At 39.7% G+C, this 26,047-nt stretch overlaps 7 protein-coding genes and 4 long non-coding RNA genes across 11 annotated transcripts; 8 read left to right on the top strand and 3 right to left on the bottom strand.

Annotated features, from left to right (window-relative positions):
* Window positions 1–1,149: 1,149 nt before the first annotated feature.
* On the top strand, window positions 1,150–2,292 carry LOC124197719 (glutamate receptor ionotropic, delta-2-like). The gene is made up of 5 exons (XM_046593253.1): window positions 1,150–1,165; window positions 1,233–1,450; window positions 1,531–1,659; window positions 1,734–1,882; window positions 1,953–2,292. The coding sequence occupies exons 1-5, from the start codon at window positions 1,150–1,152 to the stop codon at window positions 2,206–2,208; spliced, it is 768 nt and encodes a 255-aa protein (XP_046449209.1). The 3' UTR covers window positions 2,209–2,292.
* A 2,154-nt stretch (window positions 2,293–4,446) lies between these two features.
* Window positions 4,447–5,601, top strand: LOC124197119. Its single transcript, XM_046592419.1, has 2 exons — window positions 4,447–4,806; window positions 4,890–5,601. Exons 1-2 carry the CDS (start codon window positions 4,599–4,601, stop codon window positions 5,174–5,176), a joined length of 495 nt encoding a protein of 164 aa, XP_046448375.1. The 5' UTR covers window positions 4,447–4,598; the 3' UTR covers window positions 5,177–5,601.
* Window positions 5,574–6,327, bottom strand: LOC124197134. Its single transcript, XR_006876002.1, has 2 exons — window positions 5,890–6,327; window positions 5,574–5,767 (listed from the first exon to the last, which is right to left on the bottom strand). It is a non-coding gene; the product is annotated as an uncharacterized LOC124197134 (long non-coding RNA).
* Window positions 6,328–7,967: 1,640 nt separating this feature from the next.
* On the top strand, window positions 7,968–8,925 carry LOC124197120. Its single transcript, XM_046592420.1, has 2 exons — window positions 7,968–8,262; window positions 8,540–8,925. The coding sequence occupies exons 1-2, from the start codon at window positions 8,076–8,078 to the stop codon at window positions 8,839–8,841; spliced, it is 489 nt and encodes a 162-aa protein (XP_046448376.1). The 5' UTR covers window positions 7,968–8,075; the 3' UTR covers window positions 8,842–8,925.
* Window positions 8,926–10,257: 1,332 nt separating this feature from the next.
* LOC124197133 lies at window positions 10,258–10,963 on the top strand. Its single transcript, XR_006876001.1, has 2 exons — window positions 10,258–10,691; window positions 10,754–10,963. It is a non-coding gene; the product is annotated as an uncharacterized LOC124197133 (long non-coding RNA).
* Window positions 10,964–11,409: 446 nt separating this feature from the next.
* Window positions 11,410–13,271, top strand: LOC124197129. Its single transcript, XR_006875994.1, has 3 exons — window positions 11,410–11,695; window positions 12,165–13,021; window positions 13,093–13,271. It is a non-coding gene; the product is annotated as an uncharacterized LOC124197129 (long non-coding RNA).
* Window positions 13,272–15,118: 1,847 nt separating this feature from the next.
* On the top strand, window positions 15,119–15,869 carry LOC124197132. Its single transcript, XR_006876000.1, has 2 exons — window positions 15,119–15,429; window positions 15,564–15,869. It is a non-coding gene; the product is annotated as an uncharacterized LOC124197132 (long non-coding RNA).
* Window positions 15,870–16,974: 1,105 nt separating this feature from the next.
* LOC124197121 (vascular endothelial growth factor C-like) lies at window positions 16,975–18,303 on the top strand. Its single transcript, XM_046592421.1, has 3 exons — window positions 16,975–17,257; window positions 17,339–17,689; window positions 17,861–18,303. The coding sequence occupies exons 1-2, from the start codon at window positions 17,092–17,094 to the stop codon at window positions 17,650–17,652; spliced, it is 480 nt and encodes a 159-aa protein (XP_046448377.1). The 5' UTR covers window positions 16,975–17,091; the 3' UTR covers window positions 17,653–17,689; window positions 17,861–18,303.
* A 906-nt stretch (window positions 18,304–19,209) lies between these two features.
* On the bottom strand, window positions 19,210–20,052 carry LOC124197123. The gene is made up of 2 exons (XM_046592424.1): window positions 19,787–20,052; window positions 19,210–19,634 (listed from the first exon to the last, which is right to left on the bottom strand). Exons 1-2 carry the CDS (start codon window positions 19,950–19,952, stop codon window positions 19,396–19,398), a joined length of 405 nt encoding a protein of 134 aa, XP_046448380.1. The 5' UTR covers window positions 19,953–20,052; the 3' UTR covers window positions 19,210–19,395.
* A 1,541-nt stretch (window positions 20,053–21,593) lies between these two features.
* On the bottom strand, window positions 21,594–22,685 carry LOC124197117. Its single transcript, XM_046592417.1, has 2 exons — window positions 22,422–22,685; window positions 21,594–22,350 (listed from the first exon to the last, which is right to left on the bottom strand). The coding sequence occupies exons 1-2, from the start codon at window positions 22,600–22,602 to the stop codon at window positions 22,010–22,012; spliced, it is 522 nt and encodes a 173-aa protein (XP_046448373.1). The 5' UTR covers window positions 22,603–22,685; the 3' UTR covers window positions 21,594–22,009.
* A 662-nt stretch (window positions 22,686–23,347) lies between these two features.
* LOC124197124 lies at window positions 23,348–24,660 on the top strand. Its single transcript, XM_046592425.1, has 2 exons — window positions 23,348–23,921; window positions 24,033–24,660. The coding sequence occupies exons 1-2, from the start codon at window positions 23,907–23,909 to the stop codon at window positions 24,408–24,410; spliced, it is 393 nt and encodes a 130-aa protein (XP_046448381.1). The 5' UTR covers window positions 23,348–23,906; the 3' UTR covers window positions 24,411–24,660.
* The last annotated feature ends 1,387 nt before the right edge of the window (window positions 24,661–26,047 follow it).

The raw sequence follows: 26,047 nt of genomic DNA, 5'->3' as shown, positions 1-26,047 counted from the left end.
AAAGCGAAATTCTATATCAGAGACGTAGCCTGCTTTAATGAACGGATTTATATGCAAACGTGAAAACTTCTTTCAGCTGTTTGAATATCTGCGCCACACATACAGGGGGTAATGTGGGGCTCTACTCTTGCACCAGCATCAACTGGTATGCGCAATACCTACATGTAATAAGAGGTCGTCGAGTATATAATCCTGTTCCATCTTTGCTGAAAACCCAATCAGACGAATCCCAAAACGTCAAAATGTCAAACACTTTCACGTTCCGCATTTTCGTCATTTTCTATTCGATTTGGAGCCGATTCTCCGTGCTGTCTTTGAATAAGTATAATCCGCTTAATGGCCAACACCTCCGCGTCATCTGGGTAATTAAGGACGTCAAGAGAATTAACTTTTGATTTTTAAATGATTTCGCTTTACTATTTCCCATGTAGCCTCGCTGGTCTGGAAACCCCAAAGGATTGACGGGGCCGGTCAAGAGTGGCGTCATCCTCGATTATTTGAAAGACAGATTGCATTTCACGTAAATTAATTAATTAATTAATGAAATTTGGAAAAAAAATTATGATTGCATCTACAATTTCAGTTACGAGATGGTCAGAGTCACCGAGGACATATTAGAGCCGCAGGGAAAGCAACAAGGACTGTTTAGTTATTTGCTGGAAGATGTTGAGTGCTGTGGTCATTAGATTATTAATTGTGTCCAGTATTCAACTAATCAATTCAATGGTTACGCAGAAATGCGACTTTTTAATGGCAGGTGTGGCACCGACATTCGAGCGAGTGAAACGTGCAGATTTGACTGCGCCTTGGTTGTTCGATTGTTACGACCTTCTCTTTGTCGTCCAGGACGACACGGTCAACATCGACGCCGTCGTCAAACCATTTCAATGGCCGGTGGGTGAACGAAATATACATCTCACTAACTAAGTATTAATTTTAAAAAAAATTACTTTTGTTTAGGTCTGGTTGGGAGTGTTGATTTCAATGATGGGCGTCATCATCATCTTGAATATGTTGCAATATCGATTGCTGCCCAAAATCGATTCTGCAAGAAAACCCAAACGTAAAAACATGACGGGGAGCCAATCAGAGCGTCATCCTTCTAGTGTAAAAAAGCAAACCGGAAATCAGTTCCTCTACGTCTTTGGCATGTTACTCTCACAAGGTTTGAATTAATTTATAGGTCGTTATCGAAGACACTGTCACCATCACTCTTGTCTAATCAAATTCAGGGGGTTCCTGCACGTCGAAACGTTTGTCATTTCGACTGGTGGCTGGCGTTTGGACCCTGGCCGCCTTCATCTTCGTCCAGGCTTACAATTCCACCTTGTTCACCTACGTCATGGCACCTGTCAATCATCCGCTTATTAATTCCATGCACGGCGTCGCTGAGAGTACCGATATCAATCTACTTTTCCGATATGGTGCAGCTCTGAATGCTTTTGTTATGGTAAGAAGATAATATTGTTTCAAATTTGCCTCCCCAAATTGAATTGATTACGATTTGACATACTGATTAAACGAAAAAAGGATCCCAATGCGACGGGAGTATTTACGAAACTACGGAAAAACGTCGACTCGTTCCCCAATTCACGATGTTATTTGATATCGCAGTGTCTCAGTTTAATCACGCCCGGCTCGAGAAACACCTTTGCCGAAGTAGGAAAAAACAACTTTTCTTATTTCCAAAAAATATTTGTCCACCTGTTTTCTTTTGTAATGTTAAACTGCAGGCGAGATCCTATCAACTGGGCATCATCAAAGATAATTTCGATAAAACGGGCAAGTGTGGATTACAATTGGCAGGCGATTGTTTCCTGAGTTTACCCGTGACTTTTGCGCTTCAAAAACACAGCCCCTACACCGACACGATTAACAAAGGGTAATACAGAAGAAGAATAAAATGATGTCATTTGACTCGTTGTTTTAATGCTGATGCTATTCAATTCAAGGCTTTTGGACCTTCAGCAAACTGGACTGATTGACCACTGGGAATCGTGGTTCCGCCCAATGCCACGCCAGTGTATGGCCAACGTGAAAAAAGGAGATAAGAAACGGGAAACTAAACAAACGGATATTTCCGCTATTTCCCTTAAAAATTTGACTGGCGCCTTTGTCGTTCTTTTGGTCGGATTAAGCATCTCTTTCTTGGCCTTCCTCGTCGAGCAAATCGCTTCGATAGCTGAACGCAACGTTAATAACCGCTAGATATTCTCTGACATTTCAAATGAACTAGCTTTCTCAGCATCGCCGATAGTGTTTGTGATTTAGAACCCATTCTACTCTCTTCAAGTAGTTTAGCTTTTGGTTGTAATAAGATATAGTTTCAGTTGTTTGAGTAGTAATGTAATAAACAATTCGCTAGTGCTATTAGTTGCCCCAAAGAAGTTCAGCCTCTACTCGTACTTGTTTACTTGAATAAGTTTAGAGTTGAAATGTTTTCGAATTTGATTGTTTACTCACAGACAAAGTTGTAAGGTACAAAAACGGGCCTGATCTACAGTCATTCTACATGTGCGTTAAGAGAAAACAGTTCCAGTCAACAAGCCTAGCTCAGGAATTATTGAAAGTATTCCTTAGAATGTCACGAAATCAATGATACAGAATAGTCAAAAAAGAGAGAATAGAAATAAATTATGTCCTACCTTGAAGCCTCGGAAATATTGCCAGGCATCCACAAGTGCTCCATCCATTAGATAAGTTGAATCCACCAGGCAGGATTGTGTAAAAGGTGTCCTCGTGAATACCCCCACACGCACATGGGTGTACACGAGGATATCAAAAGAAAGGTGAAGAAGAGCTCGTAACTCGACGACCGGCATCGATAGTTTCTCCAATCCAAACGGGATGCTGTTTATCTAAATAAAAAATAAATGGATTATGAAAAATATTTGCAAAAACAAGTTGGAAATAAGACAGCGGGTAAAACTTAATTTTTAATGAACAGGGGAATTTTAGGTTTCCATGTAACACAATGCATTTACATGCAATGCATCATAAAAATATCTAGCAGGTCGTAGCTAGGAATAAAAGTAACCCAATTACACAAATCATTACCCAAGTGATGACAGTACTGAGATTGTTGGTGACAAAGAGATCTTGTCTTTCGTCACTCTTTCACCCTCTTGTCTTGTCAATATAGCTGCACAAGAAAAACTTGTATATCTTGTTGTTACGATGGCTGGCTCAAACCTCAAATTTGCACAAAGAAGAATGTTACAGTGCAAACATAAACAAATAACTGCTATGCATCGACAGAGGGCTATAAACAATTAAACATGCTATTCAAAAACCAACATTTCACACATTTGGAACAGGTTTAACTCTTAAGCTCTCATAACCATTGCATTTGAGTTCTTAGTTATTTTTACCCGCCAAAAACACCATGGAATCGACGGAGTGGAGAGCATCAGCATGGTTGAGCAGCGACAACAGAATTCACACGACGACGAGCCCACATTTTTCTAATTTTAATTGTTGTGCTATTTTTTGTAGAGCCACGTTTAGGTACGTTTGCAGAAAAAAGAGAACTTTCCGTTTTCTTAAATCTCAATTCTTAGACTTTGTCTTTGACTCTTTCTCTCTTTATCAAAACTGTGAAACAAAGGCGATAGCAGACGACACTAATATTCCAATTAGCCAAGCTTAAATATCGATACCAATAAAATCGATTCCCCCGCTAAATTCAAACCGTTATAAAGTATCAATTTGCACGAAATCCACAAATAATTACATTAAGAGACCGAAAAACCGCCACAATAATAAAACCCTCCAGGACGGTCTTGGAAGCCAAGAGGGAACGAACATATTATAGTTTCCCCCAAAAAGCTTTTTCCCGTTTTAGTTTACACGAAGAAAGAAATGTACAAGCCACAAAGGAGCAGCTTTGTCATTGAATTTCTCAAAGAATTCATTCATGGCCAAGGTCGAATTCTGAGAAACTCGATACCCCAGCACATGGCCCTCGCTTCTACCGCATCTTATACAGTGACCGGGTCCAAACTGGGAAATTTCAACATTTCATCATTTTGTCGAGCCACTAATTTTACACGATTTCTGTAACCAAACTGTAACCAAACGGACAGTCGGCGTTATTCGATACGCATTTCGAGATATAGTTGTTAACAGTGAACTCGTTATCACATAACTAATGCACAGTGGCACTAGATAGAACTCGCCAGGCCTATAGTATATCAATTGGCTATTAAACAAGGGCAGACGAACTCTGCATGGAAACAACAAATAAGAGCCGCTGGCCGCAGGACATAGTCTATCAAAAAATGAATTAATTTATAGGTCGGAATTCCTAGACGCGCTGCCATCGGACATAAATCACCGAGTTGAGAAATTCCGCATCGAGTCGAAACGAAAATAAAACTAAAAAATTGTACCGTCAAGTGGCTGGAAGTTATTTCGTTCGGCAGCAGCACTAGTTATCGTCTAGACGAAGGCTGAATGGCTGATGCAGCCCAGCAGTGCTCAGCTTCGGGTCCAGCAGTTGTCAGGGAGCCACGCGCCGGCCGCCAAGTGTTTTCCAGTCAGTCCTACACACAATAATCCGCCGCTCCCGTTTATTCTTTTTGAAAATTCCACATGAAATGTTTCACCACCGGCGTTTATTTTTCTTCGACGTTTTTCTGTGGATAGCGACCGGTTTGGCCGTTTTGTCGCCAATCCCAGCATCGGTCGTCGTGGCGACGCCGGAATCGACCGGCGTCGGCAACGGCCGACTCTTCCGCGACAATTTCCAACGCCTCCAGACATTCGGAATGTGCGGAATTCCGCGTCCGCGCGTTTTCTACGTCGGTAAATTCTCAATTTGGTTTCAATTCATTTTTCGGTTCTATTAGAATTTCAATTTTAAAAGTTTTAAAAATAAAAATTGACAGAAGATCATCCGGAAGTGGATGCCACTTTGACGTACCATCCGTCAGCGACGGTTCTGCACCGGTGCGATCCTTCCGGCGGATGTTGCCTGGACCGGCGTAAACAATGCGGTCCGCTAGTCGAGTCTGTCGTCACTGTCGTCTTCTTCGTTCACCCCAATCGCCCCAGGCAGCCGGTCGCAGTCGCAGATGGAACATCCACCGCCAACCGCGCGCTTTTCAAATCGCTGGAATTCGTCAATCACACCCAGTGCACTTGTTCCGATATCAACGACGTCCCGAGACGTTGAAAATTTGTATTGCCTCTGGCATTTTTCTTGTATATGTAATTTTTTTTTTCGCCAAACGAAATTCAATCTTTACTTTAACCACGCCCTATTGACCCCCCTCCGGACATGTGTGTTTATTTCAAATTGTGTTGGACTTTTATCGCGTTTGATACGACGGTTGAAGTTTGTGTGTGTGACAGGACCCACAAAATAAAGTCAATGTCCGTCCTTTTTTTTTATTTCTGCCGACTGGATGTTTAAAAAAAAAATAATAATTAAATAAAAATTAAATGTCATGTAAATTAATTTTTATTTTTTTTTATAATTCAGCTTTTTATTTTGCATGATTATTATTGTATTTTAATTGTAATCCCGCAGAGTGTCAACTGATGAGCGCATTCGTTGAAATAATCACGTGTTTTGGAATAAATCATTTTATTAGTCAATTAATTGTGTATGCAAATGAGCGGGATTTGACAAGATCAATAATTACAGAAATATTCACGTCACGGACGTGGAAATTCAAATAATAAAATCTTCAAGGTACGACGTAGTTTTGTTGCTGCAGAAAAAGTTTTGGTCCACTTTCAGAAAAGACCAGTGAACGACCTCCTGTTTATAAATATGCAAATCAACAAAGAATTAATGTCATGGCCTCGGGGTAGGTACACGTGTTCGAAAAAAACCCAAAATCGAACAATATTAATTCAATCACGACAATACTATTAACTTACTGCAATAAATTGTAGGAAAAACATTTGGGTTTTTTAGCGCTGATGGTTTTGGTCGATTTTCTCAATTTGAAATAGATGAAAATGTTGAATAGTTTCAGACAGCCGGTCTTTGAGAAATGCTCTTGGCTGCTGGCATTGCTAACGGAATCCATTTTGTTTTGTTAAATTTGAATAAATTAATTCCCTTTTGATTGAACGAATGTATAACAAATTTTGCACATCGGTGTGATTGCTGTAACTGTTCCAGTGGATAGACGGCGAGGGAATGATTGGTACACCGTGAACGAACAGCCCTTTTTATATATTCACGAACTCACGTGCGAAAAAATGTCGTTCACTTTCGGGGGTCGGGGAATTTTTTCCTTCGCCAAAATGGAAATTCCCACCGAGGTTTAAAAATATAAAAATAAAAAGAATAGAATAAAGAAACGGGTTTTTTTCTTTTTAATTGTTTGCTGGCCGTGAGTCACAGAAGAGAGAAAACCCACCGGGTCGTTTAGACCCTGGGGCGTGAAACCATCACGTTTTCTCTTTCCCTTTTAGTTCGACTAAATAAGGAAATAAAGGGAGGCGCCTTATTGTGCAGCATCGATATGAATGGACTCAGCTAAATAATAGAAAATCAAAAATATAAAATTTCGATATTTTTCATAAATGGTGGAACGTGATACCCCAACACACACCTGGCTCGTTATTTTCTCTTACGGTCCAAACCACTTCAATAACACGAAATCTTTCTTTTAATGGGGAAACCCACCTGCGAAGTTCTGAATAATTTTTCAAGTTAAATGTAAAAAGAATAGAGAAAACAAAAAGAAGATTTTTATGTATAAGGAGTGCTGTGAACGCTCCTTAGCTGCCGTACAACCATAAAAGGATCGGCGATATTCTTCTTCGTTTCAAATGCAGCTGGTATAAAAGTTATTATTATTATTACATCTATACGGTTTGGTGGTGGTATATCCTCTTCTGGCTTCGCTAATAAAACGAATCCAGCACCGTGTGTATAAATCGGGAAATGTGTTGTTATACACGCAGCCCTAGGCAATCACGAATCTCTCTACTACCTACCCACACACACCCATAGAATAATTACTGCTTGTTTTGAATATTCCCGCCGGCTATTTTATAGATGTACGAACCTTCCTTTTTTCTTTTACAGATTTGCATATTATAAAAAGTGTTTCAGGGACTTTATAGATGATCGTTCAACAACGTCACTATTTTTGTCGGTTGATGCCCGTGAGATTTTGTAGAGGTCGTTGTTACGTCAGCTGTGCACACGTGACGTCGACACAAATAGGCGTGTCTCTTTTGTTTTCACGACACAAGGTTCCCCCCTGTGGCTTGACCTACTTTTTAACATGGTACTATAGCGCGCGAAATTAAAAAAAAAAACAAGTTATTCATCGGGGAATTATTTCTTCCCTTTTTCTCGATTCAATTCATCAATTTGAGATTTGTGGGTTTTTGTTTTCCGTCATCGGGGGGATATTTCCACCAAATATGGCCGTCGGGATATGATTATGCGTGGAGCTTGTACAAATGTTTGGTGATTCACGATATTATTCCGCGTGAATTTCTCCGAAAGAAAAAATCTGTCGGCGGATCGAATGGAAATTGATCTTGTCTCTTTTTGATAGTGTTTGGTTGGTTGGTTTTCTCCTTTGGCCTGTCAGCGTGATCAACGACAATCCCGCGGGAATTGTTCTGTCTTTCTCCTGTATATACACCTGTCCGATTCTAACACGACATCACGCGAAAATAAACGACTAGAGACATATACGGTTTCTACTTTCTTATTTCTATTTCCTAGTAACGAATGTTGCCCGGGAAAGCGTTTGGCGTGAAAGAAAAAGAAAAAAGAAACCGGAAATTGATTACAGCACGTCACGATGAACAAAAATGTGACGACAAAACATTTCATTTCCTCATATACGGATCGAAGAGAGTTTCCGGAAGGAAGTAGATTTCTGTATATCCGGGGTAATTCGAGCTCTGCTGGGGTTTCGTATAAAAATCGAGAGAAACCAACAACTCACGAACGTGTCGTTTTGATGAAATTCTGAGACTCGGTCGTTTTCATATACGCTGGAGAGTTGAAAATATAAGCAAACTGATATTTGTATTGATGCTTATTCAATATTTGATTATTGACGCATCAGACACTTAAAAGACCAGTCGCTATGACGGGAGAGTCTCGGAGAAACTGTTGGTCAATACTGGCCATTTTGTTACTTCATCATTTGTTGACTTATTCTGAGTCTGTCAATGTGACAGACCAAAGGATCAAACACGTTCCGTTTTTGACCAATTTAAAAGCTTCCGTCAAGTGCGCCTGTAGACATCCACAGCCCAGATTCATTCACATCGGTAAAACACAATTATTCGAATTAAAATTTAGCTATAAACTCATCCGAGATTATTAATTGTTTTATAAATTAAATTTGCTGTTAATTATTTTCCAAAGGTTTTTTTCTTTTATTCAAGATGAAAAAAATTTAATTTAAACATTAAAATTAATTCAAGATCTAAAATCACCCAAGATTTTAAATAATTAAATAATTTATTACAAATTGTTGATTGTTGAATAATTTAATTATCATTAATGATTAGAAATAATGATTAATTATTTTTTAAATTCAATAAGATGACCTGGAGGAGTACCGCATTCCCAATGCCATATTCCTGCCTGCGGCTCTGCTGATTCATCGCTGCGATCGTTCAGTCGGCTACTGTCACGCTCCCGCTCACGAGTGCGCCTCGGTCGAGAGTGAAGAACAAGTTGTCACTTTCCACGTCAAGAACCTCTTCACGCCGTCCAAGCCGCGGTTGACGTCGGTCACGTTGAGAAATCACACCAGATGTCGGTGCGTCAGCATCAGGTCCCGAACGGCCGGCCCTTCAACGGGATTGCCGTCCTCCTCTTTGAACGACATTCCAGACGAGTGACGTGTCATCCCATGCAACTGCAGTGAAACTCTGAAAAAAATCACGTACCTGAGACTCGAAAAAAAAATAAAAACATTTAATGGCCATTAATTTGAATATATCATCAAAAATTAAATATTCATATTTATAATATGCAAATCAAGTTGGGAGAAAAAAAAATATAGACCTGGAACATTTTTATTAATTTCATTTTTCAATTGTCTGGAGTGTTTGGTGAGAGAAAAAAAAATATCACGTCCGACCGGTTTTGATTGGACGTCGCAATTGAATTGAATATTCAAATTCGTGACAATTGGATTTTAATTTTTTTTTTAAGATATCCCGAAAATTTCGTTCGTTAATTCTGATGTGTTGATTGACGACTGCCAAGTGTCAAGCGACGCTAAAAAAGTTCCGTATGCAAATGAAGTGTTGGTCGTCGAGCATAGTTCTACTCGTAGATGTACCTCACTCGATTCCTATCGAATTTCGGCATCGCTTCAAAAGAACTCGCCGAGTCACTCTCTTAATGGCATTTTCAATCTAAAAAATAATTCTTGGATTTTATATACTTATTTCCCGCATCAGGTGTCATCAGATAGGAAATAGGCCGCGGCAATTGAAACTACGCACGCGTTCGGTCCAGCGAATATAATCTCAACTTTTTGGAAAGTGTTTTTCCCACTCACGGTTTTATTAAATTGAAAGAGCCGGTTCTTTTTTGGATGGACAACATGTCTATATATAAGTGGAAATAACTGTTGCAAGCTTTCGAATGTGTCTAATAAGGACGGTAGGTGTTGTTGTTGTTGGTGGTGGTGGTGGTGGATCGTGTTTCTTGTATTATTCGTTTGTGTCAAGGGGATAACGAAATCACAGTTTCTCATTTTACGGCGATGCCAAAAAAGTGTCAGATTTCAACCGCCATTTCTGCAGCCCGTCAAACACAAGTACACAGCACAGCAGACGGCCGCCAGTCTCCCTGTCTGCCCGTCAAAAAATTGAGGTTGTGATGTACTTGACTATTTTCGGGAAATATTCAAATGATATGCAAAATATATACGATCGAGTGGCTGCTGAAGGCGAATTTATATCAAAGGATTTCCATGTATACCATTTGCTAAATCTGTCGCTCAATAATATTTTTCATCCAAAAGGTTAGATATAGAGATAAATAAATCCATTACATTCATCCGGTGCTGAATAATGGCTCTTTTATTTCGCACAGATTTGATGATTGATGACGTGCACTTTTCTATTCACTTACGTAAAAATTTGTACAGCTTCTTTATCGCTTCACAACTTGATAAAAACTGATCACAAATATTCACTAAAAACTATTTTCAAGGTCATTACTATATAACAAAGTATAAACGTAGTCAAATTGGGCTTACCGGTATTAACCGGTATTCTTGGTGTGTTGCGTACGTATGATGCTGACCTCCAATCAATTTCCGTCATGCGCCATCATCTAATATAAAAGAACTTTCGAGACGTATTAAGTGTGTAGCCTATTGGTATATAATGTACTACCTGTGGCCGAAAACCTTGAAAGTTTATTTTTTGGTTCCCCTCACTCTCTCGGAAGCAACGGGAATATTGGACGAGATATAAATAAGGGGAAGGGTCCGCATTTGATTTATTACAGCATTTTGACGAGTGCTGCATAGTAAACGGTCTGTCAAGAAAATGGAGAATAATTCAAAACGTGATGACGCCAAGAAGAATTCGTCCAGTAATAGCAATCAGGTTAAAACTTCGTCCGTTTACATCGTCTGGAAATCACCCGACAATAAGTCGAAATCATCAGACAGGACCAGCAGCAGCTCATCCGCCCAGTCCAAAAACATTTTCTCCAGTTCACTTTCTCAGTAAGTTTCACGGCTAAATTTAAATATTAAAGAATGTGAATTTTAATTTTTGTTTTAAACAGCAGGTCCTTCACTGGCCTATTCTGAAAGATGGTCAATAATAATGGACGTCGTTACCACAGCACTATAGCAAATACTCTGATTCAACTCAATTAATTAATATGAAACACACGAATAAATTTTATTACATCACCCGAATTGTCAAGCGATTGCATCAATATCTTTTGTTCAAACAAATTTTTAAAATGCGAATACAAACTAAAAATATCAAATCTTTTAAATTCTTTTAATTATGCGGAATTCGGTAGCAAATCGCAATAAAAATGTCTTAGAGCTGGAGGCGATTAATCCTTTCGCTAAAAGAAGATAAAACGAATCGTGCCAATTTTCTATTAGGTCGAGGTCGTGTCTATTTATTGTCACATGAAAGGGGGAAACCTGGGGAAACCCACCAAATGGCACGTGTTTCCTTGGTGAACAAATAATAATAATGGGGAATCCCGTTCACTTTCCGGCAAATTTCCAAGATTGATTAATTGATATACATTATGCTGGGTGGTGGGAAAAAGTTCTGACTCAATATAATAATGGTGGACCTTGGTCTCCTTCCTATTCCCAGCCGCGCTATATAATCACACGTCTATCCATGCAGGAACTGAACTCGTCATTGCCAAATTCGTACGTGTACATAAATATATAAAAGTTGGCTCGAATTTCTAAAATCAAGCCATTCGCTTCGAGTCTTTGCAACCGGCCAGTTCGTTTGTTTCCATCCATTTTCCCATCGTTATATAACTGTGAAAATAAATGGATTATTCTCGCAACAACAAAGGAAATACCAAGACAAAGGATTCGCAGGATGACAAAACTCGTCAGTTGCTCACGATTTACGCCACTTTCAAGATTTGGAAAAAGTTCGAATCTGACAGAGAGAAAAATAATAATAAACATCATCAGCAGCAGCAGCAGTCGACCCCCTGGTGCCTCTCTCACTCACTTTCTCAGTAAGTTTTGAGATTATTTATTCGTTTACAAGGTCAAAATCACGACCGAATTCTTGCCCGGTGCTGTCCAAACAAGCATCACATTTTTGGTCACCTCTCCTCCTAGTCACGAAAAGTATCCCCACCCTCCCCCTTTGAACGAACTTTTTTTTCGTTAACCCCCCCTTTTTTTCGTTTTCTTACCTAACCCCCTTTCTTATGTTTCTTATTTTTCTATCCCAACCCATTGTTAAGAATCACGTCGGCCATTGTCACGAAAGGTCCCCCCTCCTCTTTTTAACAAAGTTACTTTTTTTCCGACCCTTCCTCTCATTTTTGAATAAAATTTCTTTTATTTTCAATTTATAGTCACCCCCCCTCTTTCATTATTTTCTAACCCCCCCCCCCTGAATGCTAAATGGACAGCCCCCGAGCGCTGCGTGCAATGACCGATCCAATAAAACATTAACTGTTTTTATTTGATTTTTAGGAAACCATTCACCGGTCTATTCTGAACGCCATTTGACATTCAATCCAACCTCACATACCTCACATAAATGTCTCTAGCTACTGCTGGTCCTTGAATCGATAACCTCTAGCATGTAGTGCAACTTTACTTATTCGCTAAAACTTGTTCACCATTTCCCCGAAACTGGACGATAGGATTTGCGTGCAGTTTTTTTATTTATTTTTGGTCGATTCCAAGAACGCCCTAAGGTCTTTTAACAAAAAATCACGCTGTATATAATCGACCCTGCAGCTGATTCCAATTTTCTTATTTAAATAAAAAAACTAGTTTGATCTAGTTTTAAATTTGGGTGACCTCCAATTTTGGTTGACGTCAAACAATTTCCTAGACCCAGAGGGAGACACACCCTTTTTTTAAACAAATATTTTAGTCAACAGTATTTATTCACGTAGTATTATACTTAGTATTTGCTCCGGTTAGAGAGCGGGAGAACCTTGAGCAAAATTCTTTCTCCTCCTCCTGGTACGCGCTGATACACATATGCAAATGACGACGTTATATGCAAATTGGACCGTATATAAATATCAGAGAGGATCCGGGTTTAGTAACCAAACTACTCTCGTTGCTGGCTCACTCGATTAGTCGTGCTGACGTGCTGTCTGAATATTATATCATTCCGCCAAAATGGATTCACCCAGTAGCGCAAGACGGGAGGCGGCGGCGGCGGATGAGTCTAAGAAGAAAATCAGTTCGACATCCGCCGGCAGCGTCAAAAGTCACCGGATCGTTGCCACTGCAGTTTTTATAGTCTGGAAAGTGGAAAAGCTTAAAATACCGATTGGCTTAATTGTTGCGTCATCTCCAGTCATGTTTTATCAGTAAGTGAAATCATTTAAATAAATTGAATTTGTCTTGTAATTCATTTAAATTCTTTGCTATTAATTTACAGAATTTGGATTGCGTCTTTGTCATTGTGGAATTGAACACTTCCGGATTATTTTAAAATTATCTTCAGACTCGAACCGGCCCGGAAATGATTTTCAGCCTTTTTTAAAAATTGTAATTTCAATTGTGTACTGTGTAAGAAAATATTATTTTTGCTATAACTAATAAATAATGTGGAAACTTTCTAAATTTCTGGTTTCGCCATTCACCATTACAATCTAACGAATGCAAATAGCGTTGAACCCGCTGGTCGCTTTTTCACATTGGCGTGTTGCGTCAACGGAAATTTGGTTATTTTATACGACAGCAGTTCATTTGCCCCGCGTATAAAGGCTAATTGTTTTATATTTCAACATCAAAAATCCCCGCCACTATCCTTAGTTTCGAAATACAGGATGTCGGTCATCAAATCAGGTTGCTATATAATAGCAAAACGTTTACATGGTTTGATGTAGAGATCGATGCATGAATTTAATTTTCTTTTGATTTTATAATCCTAAAATTCCAACGGTTCTTTCTTGGAGAATGTAGGGCGGTCTAATAATAGCAGACAAGCGCCAAATTAGAAAATCTATCCGACGGGCGGACACTTCCGTCTGCCTATCCATCAGCTTTACGCATCGCTGAAAGCATCCGACTGCATCTTTTGTTTGTTATATCTCAGACGTTGTTTTTATTTTCCTTTTAAATTAAAACTAAAATCTTTGTCATTAGGAATTAAAACAAATTGTATTGAAGACTTTTTTTTATTTTTTTCTTGGAGGGTAGATTCCAAATTGCGTCACATGAAGCGACCGGTTTGAGGCAGTTTATATTAATCGATCCAGCCATTGTTGTACAAGTCTAATTGATATTAATTGGTTATCTCCGGTATACTTCCGTTGAACTTCCGAGACGTTCTGGTTTCGACTGGACCTTGAATTTGTCGTCTAGGATTACACACAGACAGGTCAATACAACTACGTAATAGTTTCGGATATGTTCATTAATGAAATCAATAAAAGGGCAGCTCAGATTTCTGACAACAAGCCATTCTCTCTAGTCCTCTGAACCCGACAGGGTCCAACCAACAACAACAACAACAACAACACAAGATGATGTTGAATTGTTGTCGAAACAGAAGCCGAGATGACGACGTCAAGAAGAACAACCACAACAACTCGTCCAACAACAATTTCAAGAATTTCTTCACTGGATGGACGACTAAGCCGGACAGACACACCAGCAAACAGGGCCGACCGTCAATGTGTCTGTCCCATTCTCTCTCTCGGTATACGTTTTATATTTTGCTTGACATAGTTTCCTCATTGTAAAATTTAACATTGATTGTTTTTTATTCGCCATTGATCTATAGGAGGCCTTTCACTGGAATTTTATAAAAATTGTCAACAGGTTTTTATTCGATATATTCCTGTTGGCTATAAAAATGAAAATATACTCGACATTTTGTTATTTTACTTTTGTTTGATGAATAATAGACACACCGAAAAAAATAAATAAATAAAAAACAATTGGGATTGAGAACCGGATTGCAAATTTAATAGGGCGAGATCTAATTTGAAACGACGGTGGTTATTGCAAGTGTTTGTTGCGTAGGTTCTTAATTCGTTGTCCAATTATATTTGTGCCAAAAATATTGGAATCTTGCCATACTATCACCTGCCATTTTCTGTGCTGGGTTATTCTCGTAAGCAGAAATATGTCTATTCTGATTCCGACAAAGCACAAGACCTTCGCCAAAAAAACCGTCAAACTTCTTATGACGAAATTCTCGTTATTTAATCAACACCAGCTCTCAACACCGACGGGTATATCCTACATAACATATCAGTTATTTTCTCAACAACAAATATTTCTCGGTATTTGACGTGTCCTACGTGCACGTTCTACTATACTAGCCAGCACGAGTTTTCCTATGTGATATGGGTCGCTTAACCTCAATTCTTTTACATAGATTTCACTTTCGCCATTATTTTTCCTTGTGCTGGTATATACCGTACGTAATAATTTCTAGTCGGCTAGTCCTTGGCTACATTTCCGAGTTCCCAGAACAAAATCGAATCTAAGTTTTGAGAGCACAAAAAAAATATTAGAATATAAAAGACATCTGGGAGATTGTGTCTAAACCAGGTCAGTCTCGTTGAACGGTCGAAACTGATCAGTCGTATTATTCGCTCGGATATTTCATTTCATATTTTCTATAGCTACGTTTAATCAAGATGAATAATTCGGTAGAAGATGAATTGATATCGATCGAAGCCACGGCCATCTTCATCATTTGGAAAGCTGGAACGCCAAAACCGCCAGTCACGTCGGAGCCTGCCAAATGTTGTCCATTCCGGTAAGTAGTTGCATCTTATTCTGTTGTGCAATTTTAAACAAATTCTACTGACGCAAGTCATCCTCATTTCCGCGTGTATAAGAATAAACAGTGTAAATATTTCTTTTCTTTTTGCTGGCAATAAATCTTGGCAGGTCCTTCACGTCGTCCGTTTATTCAAAATGAACGTGGCAACATAAATGCGCACCTATGGGAAACCGCGAAACAAACTTGAGAGTATCCTTGGAAATGTAGATACAACTAACATTATTCTTTTATAAACTACACTATAAATTAATGCGAATTAAAAGGGAGAAATACACTCGGCGTCGTGTTATATTGTTATTGGTGGTTTGTTTGTTATGTTAAAAATAGCAAAACATGTTCTTTGTGCTCTGGGATATTCCCTGGCCAACATTCCTGTTGAGTCATCACTAAATTTATAACAAATTAAATAGATACTGAACATGCAAGATCTACTCGTTCAGATTAAAAACGGGAGCAATTTTCCGTCGAGTTATTCGTGGCCAATTTACATGAGTGATATGCAAATGAGCCGAGTTGTGAAATAATTTAGACAATGTCTCAGCATTTTTCGCCAAAATCGCCCGAGGGTATTTAAGCGCTAGTTCGTCTGTCTGGATATGTCTGGTTGTGGTGCAATCTGTTTTATTACAAGTGGCGTGTGTGTGTCCTCAGGTGCAAAAAACTCACCGCGCACCTGTTATGGCAAATATGTTTTTTAAAAATTAAAATTCAAACATGGTTGAATTCCGGAATAGCGCAACTCTCCGATCCAATTAAACTTGAAATTGAAAACGAGAACATTAGCGCGCCACAATGTTTAGACTTTAGACACACCCACGAGATAGATTTGCGTGCAATTTGATAAAAATATAATAGAAAACTAACCCAACCGGTTTGCAGAATAAATTAGACATCAACTGATTATTATTCCACTTCCGGCTAGATCACTCATAACACGCAACAATACACACGCGCCAAAAATATTTATCAAAAATCCTGGTTGAAGGCCAACAAGACTTAGTTTTCACACTTTCGTCACTTGATTGATATTCAAAACGGAAGTTAGATTATTTTATCTCGAATCAAATCCTATAATATAGCCATTTCAAAATGTCATCTAACCACATCTCACAGTTATCGTGAATGGAATAACCTGCTTTCTGGTCGTCTATTAAATGAATTTTATGCGCAACGGAAGCTGAATTTTATCTTTCAAAAAGGAAAATTTCGTATCGCTGCTGTCGGCTGGGTTGGTCGACCTTGGTGTATTTGCGCTCACGAAAAAGGATATTATAGACTTGGGGTTCCGGTCCCATTCACAATTCCGGTTATCCTTTGACGTCACGGACCACTAACGGTGAAAGGGAAATCAAAAAATCTTTCTTCTTCTTTCTTCTTTCTCTTCTTTCACGTTTGGATGTGGGGTAATGTCGTCCCTCAGTTATTGGTACATCACTTTGTTTTTTAAAAACAACGTCATCACTAGACACCACAATATAAAAAGGAATGACAAATGAAAGAAAACGGTAGTCACTTTTCTAGCGCCCATCATTTCGCACACACGTTCAGCCGCGCTGGAATTTTGTTTTTCGCCTTATTTGGATAAAAGTTTTGTTGTTTAAATTTTCGCGCTGAATTTTTTAAGTGTGTTATAAGATGGCTAAAATTGGACAAAAGATGCTGAGTTGTTGCCTGTGGGTGGCGATGCTGTTGGCGCCTCTGGTTAGTTCGGCAGTGGTGAAAACGATTCCGTTTAAAAAGAACGTGAAAACTTTCGACGAATGGACGTGCAGTCAACCGCAACCGCGGGTCATTCATATCGGTATAATAAATTCAAATTCAAATTTAATTGTTTTTCCTTGTGGTTTTTTAAACCTTATTTTTTAAATTGATTATAATTTAGAAAATCTAGATGAGTATGCAGCTCCTAATGCGATTTACTTTCCTCCGGCGTTGGTCATCCACCAGTGCGACCAATCGACCGGATGCTGCAAGGTACCCGGACAGGTGTGCAGGTCTGTCGAGTCGGCGGAAGAGAAAATCCAGTTCGCCGTCAAGGCCGTCAGCACTTCCGGAAGCGTCAATAATCCAGCAGCAGCCAACAATAATAATAAGCGCAACATTAACAGCAAACAGAAGAAAGAAAAGAAACTGATGATTAGTTTGACCAATCACACTCGTTGCGAATGCGTCGGGAAAATCGATCTAAGAATCTAATCATCAAAAAGGAATCCCGAATTTGATCCCGACTATCGTGAGTGTGGAGCAGCCATGTGGGATAATTTATTTCTGACATAATTTGTGATATTCCAAGAAACAAAAATCATTGTCTCGTAGAATTAATTATATAACACCGACCAAATATTTATTCACGTTTATATTATGTAACCTCTCCGTCCTGATGAGCCTGTTTTCTCTTTTATAGGATGTTGCCATAGGTGCTGATTTTGCTCTATTATATACTCACATATGCTCAAAAATAACCAATCAATATATAGATTAGTCCTGGTGATGGACAGCGCATATCTTTTTTAAAAACTTTCATTATTCCATCTGTCGTTTCACCAGCATCACTGGATTTACATACTCATTTGGATCGGGTTATATAGAGAAATAGAAGGAGGTCAATCGGCACACACAGTTTGTCAGCTTCTCTTTTATCTCTCATCTGTGATGTGTCTCCGTGCACTCTATGGCCTTGTGTGACTGGCCGGTTGACGTGTGTGTCTGGACAAGATTGAATTGAAATTCTAGAGGTTCCCCTAGACGATATCAAAGGCTATCGGCTTCCTTGGCTACTTCAATTTATTGACTTGGCATTCAAATTCATTTGCATATGTAATCGGCACCGCCCCTTCTTCTATTCCCCCCCCCCCAAAAAAAAAAAAGTGAAAGAAAATAGCTGAGCCATTTTGGGCTCGATATAAAATCAAACCGCAATCCTATATAATCAAAGACAATTCGGTTTTGGCGTTCGTGTTACAAAAATTAGCCACAGATATAATACAAGAATTTCATTTGCCAACTGGAAAGTTTAGTCTTCAAATGATGATGGGCTTCTCTCTCTAAATGTACGAAATGAATAAAATCAAATAGATGCCGAGAAGGTCAGAAGAGAAAATCACGTCCATAATAATATCGTAAACTATTTGACTCCCGCGTTTCCTCCCCGAAAAAAAGTTCAATTTTGGGTCTGCGGTTTTTTTTAAACGAATTCGCAAAAGGCGAAAAAGATTAAACGCGGCATGACCGCAAGACGGTTGTGTGTAAATGATGTGGACTCTTGAATGGCCAATTCTCATTGCGTATTCATCCGCTACTGCTGGCGGCCATCATCTGTTGCCAAGTTTTCTATCCCGATGCTATAGTGCTGGCGGGCACACAGCACTTTATCTGCTGCGGTTAACCTCGACGCTATTCCGAGAAAAACAACGTCAGATGCTCCTATATTTGAACGATTTAGGATATTCCGAACGAAATGGATTTAATGATTTTGTGGAAAAAAGAAGAAGAAAAATGCCGTGCTGCTGTGTCAATCGCGGAATGGCCCGCTGCTATACAAGTTGTCGGTGAGAGCGTCTGCACGCGGGACTAGTTTGCATAAATTTCATCGGCGTCTGCTGTCAAGCGCAAAAGTTCAATTTCTTTTTATCCTATCCATTATATCGCGTCCGTACAAGGAAATCGTCCGACCTGTTTCAATTTCAAATGGCCAGTTGCCAACCGCAAGCGAATGTTTAAAATTGAATAACGCAGAAATTAATTGTAATTGAATTGAATTGCAGAAAATACTGTATTGGTATAATTATAGAAAAATATAGAGAGACTAGCTAAAAACGTGATATACATAGCATCGTAGACGGCTGTATAGTATATAGGAACTGCGCATGTTATAATGTTTTAGACTCCTATATCTTAAAAAAAAATAATTCGAATCATTCCGGCCGGAATTCTATATTTTTATTTGCGCTCCCGGGTGACGCTCTGACACTCGCAGCGCAGGTGATTGGAGAGGACGACTTCTTTCTTCATTTTCTTTCCTCGTAGAAACTCTTCGACGATAAAGGTCATCTCCTCTTCCTCGGCCGACGTGCACACGTGACCGGTTTTACAGCAGCCGATGGACTTTTCACAGCGCTGAACGACGGCCGCGTGAGGCAGGTAAATGGCGGCCGGATTGTATTCCACATATTCATCCTCTGTTTAAAAAAAAATAATTCAAATTGAAATTCAATAATTAATTAATAATAATTAATATTAAAATGGATAAATGAATAATTAATAAATAAATAAAATAAAATTTAAATTTGAATTTGAATGACGAAAAAAAAATGTCAAATTGAATAAATACCCAAATAGACGAGTCTCTCTTGCGGTTTGTTGCAATTCCACTCCTTCAACACCTGGTCAATGTTTCTTTTGAACGTCACCAACGACTTGGCTTCGAGCGTGTTGAATCCGCCGCCAGCAGCCAGACAGAGGACGACCATCAGAAAGGCGGAAGAGCTAACCATCATCCTTTCTATATAATCAAATTTTTTGGCGAAACGAAATTAAATGCTGCTGTTTGCAGATGTGTTAACAGGTGGCGAGGTGGTAAGCGACTGATGGTCTCCAGGTGAACGTCGGGCTTTATATTTAAGCCAAAAAATCATCTAGTCGTCATTTTGCTGGCCATATGGAAACAGAAAGAAAAAGAAAAACCACCGGCGTCTTTCGCAACCTCAACCAACCAAACGACCTCTAACATATTTTAGGTTGATGACGTACACGCGTGAATAGCAGCAGCAGCCGGATCGCCGGAATAATTGTAATACCCCGAGTCTTTTAAGGACGCGCGCGAAATTTATACTTTCTCTCAACTATAACAATAATTCTCATCCGCCCGATTCGCCCACAAGCTTATCTTCTTGATGGGGAATTTCGGCTATAAAGTCACATTTAAAATTGTGATTGATATACAACCTGGGCCTTATATTCCACCCACGGGTTTAATCCGCCAATGAATCTGTGTATGTTTTTTAAAACAAGTTTAGTTTTACGTGACAGATTCCTCGACATCCGCAAAATGTTTCTAAAGGCTGTCCAGCGGGTGGTTGGACATACTCTGGCTGTTAAGTGGACATTTAAGTCCCATAAATCTGCGTGCTGCTGCGTGAAATGACGTGTGCAAAATCTCGATGTCGCCATACTGTCGTGCTCGTGCAAGAAGAATCAAAACCGGTCGTCTTCTTCTTCTTCGCTAGATATATCTTATACGATCGAAATTTTTAATTTTTTTTTGCCATCGAATGATAAAAGTATAGCTATTCGTGCTATAGTCATCCATCATCCGCAGAACCAGACTCTTTGAAATGTTGAGTGCAGAAATTGATTATTTTCCCTTCAGGTTTATCATTTTCTTTTTTTAGTTTTGGGAATTCCCGATGCAAATGCGTGGGTTTTTTTTGTTGGCGTCTGAAATGAAACGTGAAAAGCCCCAGAGTGTTATTTCCAATGCAGGATGTATTGGCTACTATAATATTATTAGCGAAATGTTTTTAGGGGGGTTGTATAGAGACAAATCTTTTTCGACAGTTTGTAGAAGATGAATGCGTCTGTACCGATGATATAGTCGGCATCTCCGCGGGACTTTTGTTATAAACATTTTCACGAGAAATGCAAAATGGCCAGTAGCGATGGCGATTCATCATATCCCAACCAATCAACAGACACCGCCCCCTTATGCGGCTGATATCATAACAACGGCAGTTACAAGAAAAACAGACGCTAATGTAATCCATGTGAGTTTGATAGAAGCTGGCTGCTGCTGCTGCTGCCCTTGAGAAAAGTGTCGCATTTTCAAATATAAAAGTGTTTGATGTTATTTTTTATTATAGGCTACTGATAGGATATATGTAGTTTAAGATATGGTTCCGGGAATCATTGGCAAGCACGTCCGCCCACCCGTTTTTTGGTTTACGATCATTTCTGTACGACACACTGTCACGTAATCAAGCGACTATTATCTCTTCTGTTTTTTTCTCTCTCTCTATTTATACGAGCAATATTTGGGTCATCACGGCGAAATAAGACGGCGGAGCTGTTGCCAAGCGCCGATTTGTCGCTCCCGGGTGTGTAAATAAAAGGAGAAAATATATAAGAAAACGGTATTCAAATTTTTGTTTCACTTTATGCGTTGTATATTTAAAAAGATATTATCGTTCGTTTTCCATAGTTATAAAACTCTCATTGAAATTGTTCACTTGTGTACAGAGGTATAACATCATGCGAGAGTCATATGGCGGGCGGGGTTATTTAAAATTCATTATTAGTATAGATAGATTTTAATAATCAAGCGGGTCAGAAAATCACCAAACTATAGCGTATACACGTATTAAAAAAAATCAAATTCACAAAAATTTGGCCCTAACTGAAATTCAAATTTCGGGTCTCGTTAGGTTATTTGAAGAATTAAAAAAAATCCATCCGCCGGAATTTGATCCAGCTGTAGAAAATCCATTTTTGAGGCACAGCGGTACGTAGAATTCTTTTGATTCCAACGAAAAACAACTCATTTCAATAAGATATATAATTATTGCACTGTCATGTCGATTCGGTGAACCAAGGACGACCTCCTGGCCCTCAGGTTGTTGCGTCCGACGCACTCGCATTGCGTGTGATTCTTGACCGGCACCGTCACCGTCGCCTTCCGGTTGAGTTTCTTATTGGCGCTGCTGCCGTGATGGTGGCCGGCCGAGTGGCCGGCGTGGTGATGTTCGTGAACGACAAAGTTGACCAACTCCTCCAGGTGCTCCACCGACGAGCACGTCTGGCCGGGCGTCAGGCAACAGCCGGCCGAATCGTCGCAGCGGTGGACCAGCAAAGCCGATGGCAAGTAGACGACATTGGGCGCCGCATAATCCTCCATTTGACCTGTTGATAATTCCAAATTTGCATTGATTAAAACTTGTAATGGAGAAAGTTCACTTTTGGGATAATTATACTGATGTAAACTAAACGCGGCTGAGGATGTTTGCAGGACCACTGGTTGGCGGTGTTGACGTTCTTTTTGAAACCGACACGTTTGCCGCCGTTTTTCGAAGCCTCGACGGCCGCTAAAATCATCACGAAAGCCCAAAACAAATTCAACAGCCAAACGGACGTGATCCGTCGTGAGGAGACCATCTTTTTTATAAAATAATCCTTGTGTGATGTAGAACTTGACGCTAGCTCGGTCGGCAGAACACTGAAACTTATTTCTCTGGCACTGCGTGACCGCTTCTATGTGCCGTGAAACTTTCGTGTGTCTATAGGGGGGGGGGAGAGAAAGAACCAAATGTGGGCGGAGTCTGAACGGTGTGTTGCCGAAAAAGTCCGTCCGTCTATATAGGAAAGATCATTGTACCCTGTAACACACACGAACTGCTGGAGAAAGGAGCGCACAGATGTTATTTTCGTGAGGAATCGTTCAATAGTGAACAGCATTTAGGCCCAACAAACTATATGAACGTATCAATTTTTTCTTTTAAGGGAGTGGACATCACGTACGCGTTTGTAGGCGCGGCTTTTCCTTCCTTCGGACATAGAGGGGGGACATTGTTATTTATACACTCACGAGGGGGAGAAAAAGATGGGCCTAGACCACACATCAGCAAACAAATAACACAGTCATTTCGAATAGCTATATAGCTTTCACCGCATGTTCTCTTCCTTATTTTTTCTTTGAGTCACGCGTTTATGACAAGTCACGTCCGTTGGAGCGACGACGGCTTCTAATTCTTTCTCATCATCTGCTATGGACGGCAATCAATTCCATGTCATAGTTAACGCGCTATATTCAATTCCTAACGATTATCTATTTAGGCTATACATAAGCGGCCAAACTGGTTAATTTTTTTTAAATTTGAATTTGGCGCGGTTTTCAATGGACAACCACAAGTTTGGAAAATTGGTATTTATTTATTTTTATTTCTTCGGGCTAATCAACAAATTAACAGTGTGAGCTTCTGATTGACGACGTGGTTGCTGGCGCTGGTTATGGTAAACAGAATGACGATGGAGCTAGCTGCTGCTGATGGATGGATGGCAGTTGACTCAAACCAAATAAAGTTGAGGCCCGCAACCGCAAAAGTTGTTTTCTTTGTTAGATTTGATTATAACTTGTCCTTTTTGGGTTTTTTTTTCCATGGAAAAACCAAGGTCGACGATGGAATATGGGAGCGAATATCTATTGGGTAATACTTTCACGCAGGCGATCGTGATAAGTGTATTAGATAAGAAATATGGACAGGAAGAAGCCGTGTGGAATACTAATTTCAGCGGAAGTGCATCGATCGATATAAGGGTGGGGTTTTTATCGCAATTTTATAAATTACGGATGGATCTTTAATTTCATATCAAGTTGCGCAACCTTGCCGGAAGTGCCACCGTACTATATAAGAGCGACTGCCATATCGCACCAAAATTTCAATTCACATCAGCAATTCGACATGAAGAAAGCCTCGGTAAGTTGATTCCAACATTGCAAAATAATCTAATTAAAATTCCCTTGCTAATCTAATTTGTAAAATATGTAAATTTTATTCAAAATTTGATTTTGAATCAATTGAAATAAGGTGTCCTTTATTTATGCTTTGGCGATTTGGGCTGTGGAAATGGTTGCCGACACTCCGGTCGGAGTCGGAACGATTGCTGGGAATTACCTGACGGCATCCAACGGAATCGTCGCTTACCTGCCGGCCACCAGGTACCCGTCGATGCCGTGGGCTCTGCAACGTGTCCAGAACGCCCCGAAAGTCGTTTCGGCCTACCTGCCCAACCAGTACGCCTCGCCGGAATCCAAGCCCTGGGCCCTTCCGTCGCGATTTCCCGACACGCCCAGCAACGTGGTGGCCGCTTACCTGCCCGCTCAATATTCATCCGCAGCAATAGTAGGCCTACCCTGGCGTCTTCCCCTGCAAACTTCCGGGGCGAGGTTCAGCTATAGACGTTGATGGGAATGACAAATAATCGCTTCCGGATAGTAGTATATACCTCGAGACCCACCTGATATTTTAAAAAAGAAATAACAGTTAATTGAAATTTAACCATTGAAAACTCTGTCATTTTCAAATTTCTGTGGCTATAGAAATTGTTGAACTGAAATTCCTGGCTCTACGTGACTTTTTCCGTCGCGGTTGTCAATCGTAAAATTATGTTATCAAAAGTTCTCAGTGTGAATACATGAAAATTGTAGTTAAATAATGCCATAGCGATAAAGGCGATAAATCATTTGAAATCTGTTTGAACATTCAAGGTAGAGATTTAGGCTATACTGAAGGGATTCGCCGCTTTCTCAATCAATAAATAAGCGTTATACACAAATTTTAAACTCACGTTTTGATATCGTAGTCATTTTAATTCACACGATTAATCATTTCGACATTTCTATTACAGCATAATCGGCGGGATTCAAACCGGCAATTTTCAGATGACTTTAATTTTATCGTAGAAGTCCGACGCCTTATCCGATGGGCCACACAATTTTATATCAACAACAAATCAAATAATTTAAAAATTAAGAAATTAATTTTCAGCACATAATTTAAATGTTTAATTTTTTTCAATCGAAAGTGGAACATGGAAGACTATTCTAGAAGGTGAATGGTGTCTCTATGGAACGGTTCCGACCTAGTAATGAAGGTTAACAACTGACGTATACTATGGTCATCAGGAACTTGATGTCATTCTACATAACTCTTCCTACAGGCAATTGGACCACTGCCACTCCTATTTAAGATTATGGATCGCACAAAAGTAAAAGTATAGAGCTACACTAAATTGTAGGACGTCCATGTTTCATCCGCGCTCGATGCGGAAGATGCCAATCATTATGGAGATCCGACCTTGCTCGGAGGCCCCAATTTGGGCGGAATGATGATGAAATTTTCGTATAAAAGCTCGGGCGTGTTGCTCCAGTCTTCAATCCACATACATTTCAACAAGAATTCGCCGTTATCTTTTTGCTGTTGCGTGGTGTTGGTAAATTGGTCAACAATTTTCAAAAATAAGATCCCGCCCTTGTTTGTCAGCAGTTGTGCGCGCCACCTCGTGTACGAAATTGACACTACCTAGTCCAAACAGCCCAGCACAGCACAGCAGCACATGTGTCGTGCAATGTGCAAAGGTGTGGTACGTAAATTGAAATAGTGATATGGGTGGGGTTCTTTTGTGCCCTAAGCCCTATGCATCATTATCGAGTAGCGCGATAACTCAAGGGCAAACTCAGTAAAACGATTGGGGAAGGGTAGACAACGAGGTAAATCAGGGTGACGGAAAAGGTATAAATTGTGAGGGCAATGGCAGGGGACCCTAATCAGTCGAGTGAGCGGCTTCAACGCAGCAGCATGAATAAAGTAGGTGTATTCACACTTGAATCTCGCTGGTTTTTAATATTGCAATTATGGGTAAGTTAAATAATTTAAATCTTCACTCTGAATTTAAATGAACGTTTTTCTAGTAACTGTCGTTAATGAAAGTATTTGGCTATCATGTATGTCTGTATTTGCACTTTTGCAGCCATAACTCAGGCATCGTGTTGTTGCTGGCGGTTCTGTCGTCAATGGATGGCAATGGACGGCAAACCAAAGCT

Source organism: Daphnia pulex, chromosome 7 (genome assembly GCF_021134715.1).
Source record: "Daphnia pulex isolate KAP4 chromosome 7, ASM2113471v1".
Lineage (NCBI taxonomy): Eukaryota > Metazoa > Arthropoda > Branchiopoda > Diplostraca > Daphniidae > Daphnia > Daphnia pulex.
The sequence above is the reverse complement of the archived record's forward strand: the minus strand, read 5'-3'. Positions and strand labels throughout refer to the sequence as shown.

Coding starts and splice junctions, on each gene's coding strand:
- LOC124197719 (XM_046593253.1), top strand. Junction 1,451..1,530: donor CTCTGAATGCTTTTGTTATG/GTAAGAAGATAA, acceptor AAACGAAAAAAG/GATCCCAATGCGACGGGAGT. Junction 1,883..1,952: donor ACCGACACGATTAACAAAGG/GTAATACAGAAG, acceptor ATTCAATTCAAG/GCTTTTGGACCTTCAGCAAA.
- LOC124197119 (XM_046592419.1), top strand. CDS start 4,599: ATGTTTCACCACCGGCGTTTATTTTTCTTCGACGTTTTTCTGTGGATA. Junction 4,807..4,889: donor TCCGCGCGTTTTCTACGTCG/GTAAATTCTCAA, acceptor AAAAATTGACAG/AAGATCATCCGGAAGTGGAT.
- LOC124197120 (XM_046592420.1), top strand. CDS start 8,076: ATGACGGGAGAGTCTCGGAGAAACTGTTGGTCAATACTGGCCATTTTG. Junction 8,263..8,539: donor GCCCAGATTCATTCACATCG/GTAAAACACAAT, acceptor AAATTCAATAAG/ATGACCTGGAGGAGTACCGC.
- LOC124197121 (XM_046592421.1), top strand. CDS start 17,092: ATGGCTAAAATTGGACAAAAGATGCTGAGTTGTTGCCTGTGGGTGGCG. Junction 17,258..17,338: donor ACCGCGGGTCATTCATATCG/GTATAATAAATT, acceptor ATTATAATTTAG/AAAATCTAGATGAGTATGCA.
- LOC124197123 (XM_046592424.1), bottom strand. CDS start 19,952: ATGATGGTTAGCTCTTCCGCCTTTCTGATGGTCGTCCTCTGTCTGGCT. Junction 19,635..19,786: donor AGAGAGACTCGTCTATTTGG/GTATTTATTCAA, acceptor TTTTTTAAACAG/AGGATGAATATGTGGAATAC.
- LOC124197117 (XM_046592417.1), bottom strand. CDS start 22,602: ATGGTCTCCTCACGACGGATCACGTCCGTTTGGCTGTTGAATTTGTTT. Junction 22,351..22,421: donor GCCGCGTTTAGTTTACATCA/GTATAATTATCC, acceptor AATTATCAACAG/GTCAAATGGAGGATTATGCG.